This window comes from Zea mays, chromosome 1 (assembly GCF_902167145.1).
Source record: "Zea mays cultivar B73 chromosome 1, Zm-B73-REFERENCE-NAM-5.0, whole genome shotgun sequence".
NCBI classification, from domain to species: Eukaryota; Viridiplantae; Streptophyta; class Magnoliopsida; order Poales; family Poaceae; genus Zea; species Zea mays.
In genome coordinates, this window is record NC_050096.1 from 193,398,185 (window position 1) to 193,412,618 (window position 14,434).

The window sequence follows — 14,434 nt, forward strand, 5'->3', positions numbered from 1 at the left end:
AGGGTGTTACGCATCTCAAAGCGGCCTGAACCTGTACATCATTGTCTACTATTTATCGTGCGCCCAGCACGAACCATCGAGCTACAGTCGGTAACACCATCCTACTCCTAAAAGCACCTTGAGGGGTAACCCTGGGTGTGCGGTCGGACCCAAAACACCGACAGATCGGATATTGCAAATGTCTGCCCATAACTATATCTGCGGTTACAACCAATATATATCCGTGATCATACCCGTGGCAGACATTTATATCAATGCCCCTGCCCATCGGGTTTCGGATATCCATCGTATATGACATAAACAATCATTTTTTCAACAACCCATTAGCATAATCAATCAAATTTCTTCTCAGTTCACTATCATACACAATTAAAAATTTAATGAAAGAATTATTATATGTTTGTGGACAACGGCCATGGACACTGAAGCGGCAGTCGTCAACCAGCCACTAACGATGCTATGGTCTATGGGACTTGGAAGGGACACGGAGCACAGCGTAGGAAGGCAACAAGGCCAGAAGGGGTGGTCAACATTGGAGAGTTGGAGCGTTAGCGCAGGGTTCATTGAGTTAGAGTTTGCCCTTTGGTGCGTAATATGGGTCAGGGCAAAAAAAATAAGTATGGATCAATTTCGGATATTCAACGGATAACTTGTGGATAAGAGGTTATATTCTAATCCACCCGACTTGAGAATACGTACGAATCTAACCCACGGATAAAAAATATATTTATATTTTGTTCCGCTGAATCGGATAACTAATAAATATCTGAATCCACGAGTTAAATTGCCATAGTCAAGTTTCTCAGCGGCTGGTGCACCCTGCGGCAGCACCACACGGCAGACGGTGCCTGGTTGCCTTGAGGGTTCTGGCCGAGCGCCCTACAGTCATCTCCAAAGGGCCGCCTTTGGCTTTCCGTCAAGTCGGTATGCACCGGCCTGACCTGTGGGCTCCGCGTGTTTTGGGGAAATTTAGCCCCTGATCTGATTTTATTGACCTGGTATTACATTTCTAATCCTCCTCTGGTTCATGACAGATTAAGCGAGGGCGCAGTTCGGGGTGTTTGGATTTAGTCCACGGTTTGGATATCAATTTGGAGGACTAAATATATGCTAACTAATTCATAATTAACTTTATTTTTTTACATCCTCCTTACACGTACGGGGAGGATGGGGAGCAAAAATCTCAAGAGGTCGCAGCGTGATCATGATTCATCACAGCGCGTGAGGCCCACATGTCAGAGAAACGACTCGTGGCCACGCGGGGCGTTTCTCCGCGGCGTCCTGGGTACGGCAAGCGTTTCTGCCAGCCCGGAGTCCTTGAATCGCAGAGAGAAGGGAAAAAGAAATTGCGGCGCAGGGCAGAAGAGAGAGAATCCCAATGCGCGGCTCCGTCTCCGGCAGTCCGGCTCCGCTCTGCATCTCCCGCCGCCTTGTGCAATGCGGTGCCCTCCTCCACCTCTTTCGCATTTGATTTGATTCGTCCAGAGGACAATCTCTGCGCCGCGCATAAACAACGCCAGAAGAGTCGTCGCCCCTGACCGTCCCGTCTCCTTCCTCCCCTCACCCCCACCCACCCACCCACCCACCCACCGCGCCACCATAAACCCCGAGGGGATACAGAGAAAAACCCCGGGCCCCCACACGCGCACTCCATGGCGGAGCCGGCCGGCAAGGCCCGGGAGCGGCGGGTGTCGATCGAGGAGGTGGCGAAGAAGCTGTCCCTGTGGCACACGGCCACGTTCCGGCCCATCCTGACCCACGCCGAGCTGGAGCCCATCCTGTGTGCGGCGGGCTTCGTGGCGCTGCCGTCGGCACCAGCGACGCATCAGAAGCAGGACGAGCGGCCCGGCGTGGCGTGGCGCGAGTACGCCTTCCTCGGCGGCGGCAATGCGAGCCCTGCGGCGGCGGCCCCGCGGCGCTGGCTGGGCCCGCGCCCCCGCCTCCCGTACCCGCGCGTCGACGGCCTCCACCTCAAGACGTACCAGGCCTTCCTCGGCGCCGTCGAGGCCTACCTCGGCGCCCACCGCGTCTCCAACCTCTTCCACGTCAGGTGCGTGCGTGCCGCGTGCTCTCCCGTCTCGCTGACTCCCCGGCCCCACCCAACTCCTCTCCCCCTTCCCTTGTTTTACGTTTGACTTCTCGCCGCCGCCGCCGCTCGGCCGCTTCCCGTGCTTTTGTTGTCTTCTTGCTGTTCGGATAGGCCTCCTCGGCTTTGTTTTTACGACCGCTCGGCGCCTAGCTTTTGTTGCACACGCATCGCCGGCGTGCCGGTCCCTGGTAGAGATACGACTTCTTCTCGGTCGCCGGCGTGCCGGTCCCCGCTCCTTGTTAGTTATTTTTGCCCTGAAAGTTGAAGGCCGTTCAGTCCATTAGCGTGATATACGGTGAAGTTAGTTTGCATGATCGTGGTTTGTCACATCAAACTTGCTGCTTGTTCTTATTTTAGCCGCCAGCGGAGATCGAGCCCTTTTCGGGGGGCACTTGGCATCCCGGCGTTGGGCTTCTTTCAGGCCCAGGTCAGCCCAGCCCTTTTAAAAAGGAAGCCCGGTTCAAACACGCCACGCAGGCTGACACTTCGCAGCTGGGCCCCTACGCTATGCCTGACCAAGCCCAGTCCGGCAGCCGTGGCCTCCGTCTCGACTTTTGACCATCTCCTGCGTACGTACGTGGCACGTGCTAACTAATCCTCGCTCGTCGTCTTCTTGATCTTGCCCTGCGCAGGCTGATGCCGGTGACGAGCCCGCACGACCGCGCGTTCGACAAGGTGTTCCGGCCGATGCGGAACTGCAGCCCGGAGGAGGACGGGCTCATCGTGTACCGGGAGGGCACCCTGGACGACCTCACCGTGGAGACGTGCAGCCGCCACGCCGCCACCGGGGACGACGGCGCCGCCGGCCACGTCATCCCGGGGATCAGCTGCAGCGACCTCGGCTGCCTCCGCAAGGTGGACGGCAACTGCCTCGAGGAGGGATGCAAAAGCCGCCGCGGCACTGCCCGCGGCCATGACGACGACTTCTTCGTCGTCCAGCTCAAGGATCTTTTTCCCAGCTACTACTGAGATTAGCTGCCTGAAACGACGAAACTAAACCGTGCAGCCTAGCTTCACCCCATTCTGCATGGGCATGAGAGTTTGCAGAACTGCAGTCGAATTAGTGGCGAGGAATGCATCGCCATAGGTGTTAGTTGGCCTGTCAGCAGGCTGTTCCGATCCCACCGTTGTTTTTAGTTTTTTTTTTGTTTTGTTTCTCTCTCCATCAAGTGTATAATCTGTCTGCGAGTTGCGTATATCATGCAATGCTGAGTGAGTTTTGTCGGCAGATAGCACAAAGTTTTGGAAAGGTATCTCTATACAGCTGGGCTTATTAATCTGGAGGATTATTAATTATTATTATATCTAATCACATATGAAGATATGGAATCTCGTGTAGGTAGCTAGTGACAACAAGTTATTGCTTAATCTCTTGGTTATACGTACTTTGGTGAGTTGGTGTCATTAGTTGCAGTCAGCAGCGTGGGGCAAGCAATGCAAGAATACCAAACTTGCGTCACGGTCCATGCATATCGTATCGATCGTCGCCCTAGCTAGCTCCTTTTCTTCCCCATTCAGTCATCACCTCCATCCCCGTCGTCGTGGCCCGCTTTAACCTTTCGCGCTTTTGCTCTTTTTGTAAGCTGTACTGTACTGAGATCTCCAGACGACATTCCAAACTGTACGTCCGGGCCGGCCTCCGCCCGACACCGCAAAAAGCGAGCTGCTTGGACTCGTCAATGGCGTCCCGCGTCCGTCCACGTCGTCGATCGCAGGATCCTCTACGGAACAATAACCTCTCTTAGTCTCGGACTCGGTGCTGACCATGCAGAAGGTGACCGCAACCGATCAGCCTCTCCTTTCGCGCCCGCGCGCCATGAGCCATGGGACCATCGAGAAGGGAGCTCTCGGCGAGTAAACTAGTGGCTCTGGGCTCCGGCCGGAAGGGATGAGATAGCAAGAAGAGAGAGAGAGAGACCTCGGCGAGACCACCGGTCGCTCTTCTCCATGAAGACCTAGTAGGGTTGGCTTTGAGAAAGCCGAGAGGAGGTCACTGTGGCATGCATGCACCGCACAGGGTCGTACCGTAGCTACTAGAGGCCTTGTAGCGGAGCTTACTATATATTTAGGCAGCAGTTAGACTAGCAGCTAGTAGATCGCAACATCAACAACAGCAGCAGGAACGAATCTCTAGCTTGTTGTTGAGCACCATCTTTAGGCTTTTCCCTTCATCACATCCTGCCCCCCTGGCCCCTGCTGCTGCTCGATCTTTTCGCCTTTTGTCGTCGTCGCTAGGGCGTGGCGTGGTTGTTGCTTGCCGATATAAGAAGGCTAGCTGCTCCTGCTCACACGTCTTATATTCCCTTCTTCTTCTTCTTCTTGTCCTCCTCCTTCGTCTTCTCCATCTTCCCGTCCTTCGATCCATCAAAAGCTGGCCGGCCGAGACGACGTGCATAGCTATAAATAATAGCCCATAGCATCCTCAACAACCAGACAAGAAGAACCACGCCGCCGGTTGTTTGTTAATTTCTTCCATGGAGGTACGGGCCGGGGATTATTTCTGTTCATTGGAATTCACGTACGATCCGATAAATTGTACTACATATATGCTATAGCTTGCTGTTGTTCATGTAAAAGTTGACGATGATGACTGCTGCATTCGGCGGTACGATCTCCTCGGGGTGTTGGTGGTTGGAGGGGCTCAGATGTTGAATTCAGAACGAATCCCAACTAGCTAGCTAGCTAGTTTCTGATTGGAAACAAAACACTGCAGACGATTGTAATAGGCCATATATCATCTAGCAAAAAAAAAAAAAAAACAAGTGCAAGCTTTTGTTCGGAAACATGCTGTGAATCAGTGTGATGATGCTCTTGACATACACACTACTAGTTAGTTAGTACGCTTTAATAATTAAACCTGCAGTGCTGCCTTTTCCCTTTGCATGATGAACTAGCTCTCGCGAGCAAGCAAGCAACGCAAGCTACTAGCTAGCTGGGACTGCACTGCACATGCAGATGCATGAAAGGCAGCATTGTTGCGACAACGAACAACCCAATCCTGTGCGCGTTTCCTGATCGCTGGTGGCGTTTCGCAGAGCACGGAGCTGAAAGTGGAGATGGTGGCGTTGCATGAGAAGCGGGTACGCAGATGCCTGTCCAAAGTGAAAGGTACGTACGTTACGTCCGTGATGAGCGCCTTCAGGCTTCAACAAAGCCCACCCCATCCCGCCGCCGTCCATTCCGGCCGGCCGGCCAACCAGCTGCCAGGGCCCCCCGGCCGGCAGATCGATCATTACTTCCAGTACGATCGGTATGCAGCAGCAGCAGCTGCTGCTGCCATCGTCCCTCCCTGTGTAGAGAGCTGCTGGATCTGGATTCTAAACGTCCTTTAATTCTAGCTCCTTCTTCTTTACCCAAAGCCTGGGCGGCTGGGCCTTTGTTGTTGTCGGTGGTGTTGTTGTTGTTTTTTTCACCTGATCCTGGCGTGGATGGCTCAATGCGCACGCACGCATGCGTATGCAGGGATCGAGCGGGTGGAGGTGGAGGCGAGCCTGCAGAAGGTGGTGGTGACGGGGTGCGTGAACCGGAGCAAGATCCTCAAGGCGCTCCGCCGGGTGGGGCTGCGCGCCGAGCCGTGGTCACCGCACAACGAGCTGCTCAGCGCCTACGCCGCCACCACCACCCTCGTCTTCAACAACTCCTACGCCTTCTTCTGATCAAGTCATCTCATCCTTTATAGCTAGATAGCTACTGTAATCTCTCTCTCTGCGTGCTTGGCTTGCTTGGAGTTTGTTGGGAACGTGAACGACGGACGGCGTTCCACATGTACACAACATGAATGGCATTTTAATCTCTCTCCCTTCTTTCTCCTGGGGCTGCAACCTGATGCAAGCGCGCTATGCTCAGATGTATTGTATAGCTGTGCGTGCACCGTGCAGTCCAGTGCAGTGCATGCAGCAGTATCCCCACAAGTGGGGAGGCTGCAGGCAGGTGTAGAATGTTGTGAACCTTGTCAAGGACCTGATGAGCCGGCCGGTGCAATGATCCATGCATGCATGGTCGTCGATCGGTCAGGTTCGATTAGAACCACCATGCATGCTTGGACCTTGGCAATAAACTTTATTTGCATGACACAATTGCAGCTTTGCCGCTGCATGATTAATCTCTACTACTCTATAAGAACCTAACGTAGACCGTGTTACACGGTTCTATCCACGCCAGACAGTGCTCCCCTCTCTGCCTTATGGGCCCTTCACTCTCAGGCCACGCCCCAGCACTTTACGCCTTCTGGCCCCACTCTCTCAGCTCGCGCCCACCCTCCTCCCCGCGCTCCCCAACCCAATTCCATTCTCGACATCGCTCTCCCGTCGGAGCTGCTGCCCCCACCGATGGTGCCGTCCATAGGTCTACCCTTCCTTACACGGCGAGGTCCACCATTGACGCCCCCTTCCCTGGCGAGATCCCCCCATCTGCGCTGTGTCCCTTCCTTACACGGCGAGGACCACTATAGTCTATAACACCCCAAAATCCTAATTTTGGGTTTAGTAAAACTTTCCAAAAGAACCGAACTAAAGTATCTTCTAATCAAAGATTCCACATTAAAAGTGAGCGTGAAAAAAATGAAGATGATAATAAATAAATGATAAAAATTAAAATTTTGATGTATTTTAACTGGAGTATACATTTGAAGGATTATACCTTATAGAAATTATTTTGTGTGTACGAACTGTACCTTTTTAAAATATTTCTATAAATGAATGACATGATAAATAACTAACATAAGTTTGCATATTGTAGTTTTATTTGCTGGTTCATTTATTAGTGAAATCTGAGCTCATTCGAAATTAGAGTCTAAAAAAATAGAGAAACAATAACAAAAGAAATATAAAATAATAATAATAAAGCTAAAACCTCACCTCGCCAAGAGCCCACGTCCTGGATGTTTTTTTATTATTTTACTAGCTGAGTGCCCGTGCGTTGCAACGGTAATATATAATACCAGTATAATACGATAACTTATATATAAAATGTGTGTTATATTGTTATGAGAAAATGTTTTATAATCAATTTGTGATCCTAGTCATACATAAATTTTGTTATTTTAATCTAGTTGTTTCACCACTACATTGCAACCATCAGTATCATGGAGACTTCGATATATGCCACGATTTGTATGGTCTCATCATTGGAGAGCACGTTCCACATATGCTAGAAGAAATTTCCTCGTACATCGTTAGTCATCAGACACGCACCACCATACGCTCTTGCTTAAACAAAAAGGTAAATGTGTGTGTTTGCGAAGAGAATTAAAGACAGGTCGGCACAAAAGCTACCCTGACGGTGGCGAGGATGACGAACTGGTCACTGTTGTCGATCCTCCTCTGCGTCACCTCCGACGCTAAGATGATGCCACAATCCTCGATATAGTAGTCGTCGAACGCGCGCGACATGGCGAGTACCGATGACTCTTGGTTGGGCTGCCAAACGAAGTGTACCCCGGGCTCATCAGCGAGGTAGTACCCCTGGCCATTGCACCACCAGATGCGCTACTCCACTACATACATCATGTTCGAGGATACTCACACAACGTCAACAACGTCCATCGTCCCAGCGCACAAGAATTCATGTCCGATCAGTAGCGACTTACGTGGTAGGTTGGGCTTCAGGTGGACGATGAGCTAGACGACGTGATGGCGTCGTCGTCGGATGCGGTGTCCAGAACAACCCGAGAGTCGTCGATGTTGGCGACAACCATGAGGCCTCCCTGCTTAACGATGGACAGTGCGGTGCAGCTGCTCTGGACCGCGTCCAAGTGGTGGCTTCGCGGGAGCTTGTCGTACACAGCGGCACATGCGACCACGTAAGACTGCTTCTAGAGGTCGAACTGACAGTCGCTAAGCTTCTTCTCGTCATCGATGAGCGTCGCCAACGTGAGTGCCTCCTGCTCATGGTGTTTGTTCGGGGTTTCAAGTAAGAAACATGGATTCATGCTTGGCGTTGGTTTATGAAAATGACTCAGAAGTCTGATCTATGGAAAAAATATTACGGAGAAAATGTCACGCATGCAAAAAAGGAATTTAAGTATAATACATTATTCAAACAAAAGAAATTGCATGCAAAGCTCTTCTTTAAATAATATTACCTCCATCCAAAAAATCTAATTCATGAATCTCGGTGATACTTATCTACTACTACGCATTGTGCAAGGGTAGCAAGTGAGCTTGGTGAGAGATGTAGTAGATGTGTTTCCTGTCATAGATGTAGACATAAACACATATGTGGTGTAGTGGTAGCTACTCTTGGCCTTTGCTTAAGAGGTCACGAGTTCAAATCTCCTTGAGGACATGTGTTTTTTTTTAATTTTAGCTAGACGTGGGCTGTACGGGACAGAATAAAGAATGAGAATGACAGATATGGGAATGGGAACGGTGGCAGAACGGGAACGGTTCAAATCCCCTTGAGGACATGTGTTTTTTTAATTTTAGCTAGACGTGGGCTGTACGGGACAGAATAAAGAATGAGAATGACAGACATGGGAATGGGAACGGTGGCAGAACGGAAATGGCAGAACGGGAATGGTGGCAGAACACGGGAATGACCGACTACTCTTGCAGCCTTAATAGTAGTAGAGACTCGTCTAGCCGCATGTGTCATCTCATGACCTCATGGCTTGTAGCAACCAGGAAGCATAATCCTAACAAACTCCATCAATTTTGTCGGTTGTTGCAACGACAGTCTATTGTGGCCAATGAGAATGCCCCGGATATAAAAGCCTCTGCCCAGTTCTCTGCGGCCAGGTGCTTGACGACAACCAATGACAAAACCATAAAGTCGAGAGAGCTTCGCTGGTGCTAACCGGGTAAGAAGAGAGAAATATAGTCACCGAGGAAGCCGAGCGAGGAGCGTCGAGTTATGGGAGAGAAAGGAGTAGCCGCCGCCATGGATGAAGCTAGTCAGGCTCCAGCTGTGTGTTCACGGGATCACCTAGACAGTTGCCGCCGTGAGCGCCGCCATGGGCCAGCCCACCACCGCGGGAGCTCACGCTCTATCACTGCAGCTGAATCGGGCGCTGGATCGGCAACAACGGTCCATATTAGAGGTGGAATGGCGTTTTGGGTTGATGGAGCCTAGGCCGTCTGATCCGAATCGGGCGCGTAAGAATCGATTTTGAAAGTTGCCTAGAGGAGGGGTGAATAGGCAAGTTAAAACATTTTCAACAAAAACTAGAAACGAACTGGGTAAAACAAGTTAACTTTGGAAATGAGATGTTCTAAATGATCCATGGTGTTCAAAGTAGTAGATCTGAGAAGGGCACTTCTCAAAATCCACACACCAAAGAGATATGAACAAAACTTCCACGGAAGGTGAGAGAAGGAATAACACGAATAAACACAATGAGCAAGAACCCAAGAGACACAAGATTTATCCCGAGGTTCGGTCACACCACAAAAGGTGCCCTACTTCTTTGTTGAGGCGCCCACAAAGAGCCGGGTCTCTTTCAACTCTAATCCTCCCTTCGCCGATCACAAAGGTCAAGCCCACACACTAATCTTTGCTCAAACGAGCGGGTAATACAATCTTTCTTGTGGTCTTCCACAAGATTTGGAGACTCACAAGAGATACCTAGTCATCTAGGAGCTAGAAGCTCCAAGAGTAATGAATCCACAAAGAACTCGATGTAGTACCAAAGCTCGAATGAAGAAGAGCAAGAGGGATTTAGAGATGAAGCACAAAAACTGCAGCTCTCAAGCTCACTCAAAGATTTCACTCAAGAGTCAAGACAAATAAATCCATCCCAGAGACTGTGGATTGAACATATCATTCCAATATCACAAACTGTTACAAAGAGAAAAACATTTGAATAGTTTGAACATATCATTCAACTAATGTCTTGATTGGCATAATCCTGTACCATTACAAAGGACTGTGGATTGCATAACTGGATATAGTTAGCAAAATCACAAGTGCTTGTAGCATAAAATGCATTTTTCATGAATACATGATATAGACCATATGACAATTCACGAGAGTAGTGGGTTAATGCCATAGTAAGCTAAGACAACACAAGCTGAAAGTTAAATGAAGCACTGGAATCTCAAACATCTTGGCCTTTTCTTCTAGGAGAGTAAATAAATCTATATTAAAGTTGCTAGCATATGACCTTGTGATGCTTGCAGCAAGAATAGGATAAATAAAACTACACCTCCTTTTATAAGGTTCAACAAGCAATCTTAGCCCTCAATTTACCTTATTTACAGGACCAATGCAAATGTTACCATTGTTGCCATCTCCGTGTGAACATGCTGCATCACTATTTCCAGGTATTTCTCCCTCAATTTGCAGCCATACCAATGTACAATAACTGGTTCAACGACGACACCAATGAGAGGGAGGTGCCTGAGACAATTAGGGTATTTTCGCTGCCATTGCTTCCATGTTATCTAACTGACAAACTGGTTGGTAAAATGACTGCATTCTACACCATACCAGAAAAGGAGAGATTACTAAAATGACATATTGAGTATAAGAACCGACCAGTTTGAGCATTCTACACCATACCAGAACTGTTAACATGACTACATTCTATACCATACCAGAAAAACATAATATATTGTCCCTTGATGTCCTCGCCTTGATCACCGTCAGAGAAACAACCGGTGCTGCTCCTCGACCTCTTTGCGGGCTCTTCCTGAATTGCATATATGCAAAGCAAGCAAGAACAACATTTAAAAGAACAAATTTTACAAATAAAAGAAAAAATATATTGCTCACCTAACACCTGTTACTTGCCTTACTTGACAATGGATGCAATTCTGTGAACTATCCATGCAAATTGGTCTTCAATGACAGATAGCTCATCAGCATCACCCGGAGCTGGTAACCTAGACCTTTTCTGTAGTAGATTTAGAATGTTTTTATTTAGAGGCAATTTTACTACCTAGATTGAGAATGTTTTTATTTAGCACTATTTTCCCTAATAATGCTGGAACAGAGCATAAATACCTTTTACAAGATATATGATAGTGTCGATAGGAACAACAAAGGAATACACACATGTACTCCGATCAAGCATTTGCAAGACAAGGATATCATAGTCATATGCACGATGAGGTCATTCTAATACTGATGGACAACAACTAATCAGACAAGCAATCAACAAAATGTGTTATCAAATTCTCCCACGCAGACTGGAGGATCCTCCAAGACAGCTTGCCCTCGCCGAGGCCACGAAAGACCTGGAACTATAGGAGGTATAGGGAGGTCGTGTCGTTAGGAGGGCAGGACTCCAGCTCCTTGTGTATCTGAGCCAGTATGTTGACATAGTTTGCAGGCTTGAAGTGTGTATCTGAGCCATTATGTTGACATAGTCCGCAGGCTTGAAGTGCGGAAGCACGGCTGGCTCCGGCATCTTCACAACTATGAATAAATTACTATACCATTATGTTGCTATTTGATAAAAAAATGTAACAAGCATAACAGAAGCAATTCAATTTTCAGAGAAGAAAAGGTGAAATTATATAGACACACACATTTGTGGCTTGTTACTTCCATTTCTAAGATGAATGCCCTCCATTACTGTGAGCAATTCAGTTTTCAGGAAAAAATTGCTAATGGAAACAAATAGAAACGATTCCCTGGAACCGTGAAGAGGCAAGTGCATTGTAATTACAGACTTGGCATTATTTGCACGAGCTGTATTTACTATCAGAGAGGACAAAATCATTTGCTAGCTAAACAAAGAATATTGTGCAGCAATCACATGAAAATGCATCTTAATCTCAGGAGTTCCCTGCCCGTGGTATAACAAAAAAAACTAACACGGAGGAAGCCAGCCTCACATCCATTGTCGCGTGCCTCGTACTGGGGAAAATAAGTGAAACAGAATTATGATAATATCAACATCTTTCACTTACATGCCACCGACAATTGCAGAAAAAGATCGCGGTAAAAGCCTTTCCACCATCAGTCTACCCATTCCTGATGAAGACCCCAGCATACCAAAATACCAATGCCCATGACATGCAAGCTATCCCATAAGTACATCCAATTCCAAGACCTTTGGCCATCCCAGCTTTGTAACCAAGCTTCAGTGTGTTCTAGATTGCTTCAGAATATGAATTGAGCGCTTTGCTCTCTCCGACAAAAGAGTACACTATTCTTACTTGTGCAATTGCCTGTTCCAGAATTAATTCAGTCACCAAATAAGTAGAATTGCATGAAACTAATTCTTATAATTACAACATAGTGACTTATAGATTGTAAAAAAAATATGTACATAGTATGGAAAACAAATTAAATTGGGTGTGCCATGTTTGGTTACCTTTCTTCTTAAAAAAACAGACTGGGGGGCGCTGATCTGTCCCCACTTGAATTATATTAGAAACCAGGAGTGAAAGTTACAGAAGTCGGATACATGATTCAGAACACTAAGCGCTAGGGATACAAATGGTCAAAATACAGGGCACCAGCTTCTGCCATCAAGCCCACAAAGTTTCATCCTGGGGCTCTATAGGCGTGCTTCTTCTTTGCATCGTTGGCGGAGAATGTGCAGGGAGGAGGGTGCACCCCTGAAGACGATGTTGTTTCTAGTCATCGCCACGATTCTTTGCCAAAACAAGCCTAAGGTGTAACAATTTGCTCACCACACACATGGCAAGTTTTGCCAAATATGTCTATGGACTATGGAGGGGTAAGAAATATTGTACCAAATCACAACCGTGGCAATGAACAATTCAAACAAGCACTCCAGCTATTGCTGGTAGCAGCATAGCAGAGAGAGGTACTTCACACTACAAAAGGAGAAACTGACAGAATCTAAGGCAATTGTAATTTTACATGACTAATATATGTCATTTTGGTTTAAAAAAACAATGTATGTGGGTTCCTTATGGAAAGGAACAAATACATTCAGCAGCCTTCTACATTATCAACAATTGCTCGCCTGGTAAAAGAGGACCATCAATTGCGGATTGTAGATTAGGTGAATCCTCGTTGTAAAATGCAATAAAATTCATTAGAAAAATTGCAAATAAAAAATAGAACCCCGATATGACATGAATTAAGAGCAGATAAACTCACTTCACACAGTTTGACCCACTTGGGTTCTGGCAGCCACATGAGCATGTCGGGCAGTTCACAATTGTGTCATTATAAAATGATGAGAGAGATACACAGCAGGACAGAGTCTTCTGAGCAAGAAATTGGGAATATGTGCAGGTCACATTCCATGTCACTGCAGATAAAGAATGTCTGATAAGAACTCTCAATGCTATAAAATATAGACAAAACTGCAACTTGTATGGAAATTTTCCTAAGACTATCTGTGATTAGAATATATTACTTTGTGCAGAATAAAAAGAAAGAAAGAAAAGAGACTGCATTTTATTGAGCCTAGTAGTAACTTATTGTCAACAAATGTTAATTAGCATTCCTCCTTTGTGAACAAATTCCTCGTGTTAGATTGTTTTCATTTTTACTAACCTGGCAAGTAATGTAAGCTATTTGGAATCATGATCAAGGAATAGGAACAGACTGAATAATATGATGCGGCTGCACCTCAACTCCTGAACGTACATAAGCAACGAATAGCAAGTAAAACGTAGAAGTTTAGTATATGGGCAACTTACTTAGAGCTTGGGTTACCCTTCGCCCATCCGTAGATAAAAACTTCGTTGGCCTGCCAACAATAGCACGCCCACATGTGTACCCAGGGCCTGGAGTCTTAAGAGTGAAGTTCTTCGGCACCTTAACAGTTTTATTGGTAGTTCCAGCAAGACCAAAACTGATCTGGAAGGAGGAAGCAACATTTGCTGGGTCCTGGTTAAAGGTATTTATAACTCCTGCCTTGCAGCAATTTGCAATTTGCATGTTGTATGGAGTGCCTGGAAGTAAATCAACAATTGTTGGATCTTTCTTGCAGCAATGGGGGGTGTTGCCCTTGAACTTTGAGCAGTCACCCTGTTCAGTGGTCTGAGCCCCAACCATTGACCATATAACCTCCTTTTTTGCCCATGTCCACCCAAGCTGCCATCCAGGTGCCCCGATGTGCCGAAATTGTTGATAATTGAACATTGTGACAACAACCTGCAGGAGGTATTTTATGGGAAATCAGGAACCATGTAACCATAGCATGCTTCTGACATAAATTTTGGATGGTGTTCTTGTTATCGGTGATATATGTTTCCAAATCAGCCATTGACCATGTTACATTAACTTATATTGTACAGGTCAAACTGGGCTATTCAATAGAATAAACCAAGGCCTACCAAGCTGGAGATGAAAGAGATACAACTGTTAGAGTGGGCAATTCTACTTACGACATATCCGCCAGGAGTCCACTACATGATATCCCATTTTATAGTGATATTGCTGTTTGGATCCAGCGAATCGTAAGCCTCTGCTCGA

General features: G+C 47.2%; 3 protein-coding genes across 3 annotated transcripts; 2 read left to right on the top strand and 1 right to left on the bottom strand.

Moving 5' to 3' along the window:
* Nucleotides 1-1,384: 1,384 nt before the first annotated feature.
* LOC100381517 (uncharacterized) lies at nt 1,385-3,316 on the top strand. The gene is made up of 2 exons (NM_001356626.1): nt 1,385-2,050; nt 2,722-3,316. The coding sequence occupies exons 1-2, from the start codon at nt 1,653-1,655 to the stop codon at nt 3,056-3,058; spliced, it is 735 nt and encodes a 244-aa protein (NP_001343555.1). The 5' UTR covers nt 1,385-1,652; the 3' UTR covers nt 3,059-3,316.
* A 1,069-nt stretch (nt 3,317-4,385) lies between these two features.
* LOC100280610 (heavy metal-associated domain containing protein) lies at nt 4,386-5,881 on the top strand. The gene is made up of 3 exons (NM_001153528.1): nt 4,386-4,569; nt 5,125-5,197; nt 5,552-5,881. The coding sequence occupies exons 1-3, from the start codon at nt 4,564-4,566 to the stop codon at nt 5,743-5,745; spliced, it is 273 nt and encodes a 90-aa protein (NP_001147000.1). The 5' UTR covers nt 4,386-4,563; the 3' UTR covers nt 5,746-5,881.
* A 6,943-nt stretch (nt 5,882-12,824) lies between these two features.
* LOC103642148 (COBRA-like protein 3) lies at nt 12,825-14,123 on the bottom strand. Its single transcript, XM_020546610.2, has 3 exons — nt 13,657-14,123; nt 13,109-13,262; nt 12,825-13,021 (listed from the first exon to the last, which is right to left on the bottom strand). The coding sequence occupies exons 1-3, from the start codon at nt 14,099-14,101 to the stop codon at nt 12,949-12,951; spliced, it is 672 nt and encodes a 223-aa protein (XP_020402199.1). The 5' UTR covers nt 14,102-14,123; the 3' UTR covers nt 12,825-12,948.
* Nucleotides 14,124-14,434: the final 311 nt, after the last annotated feature.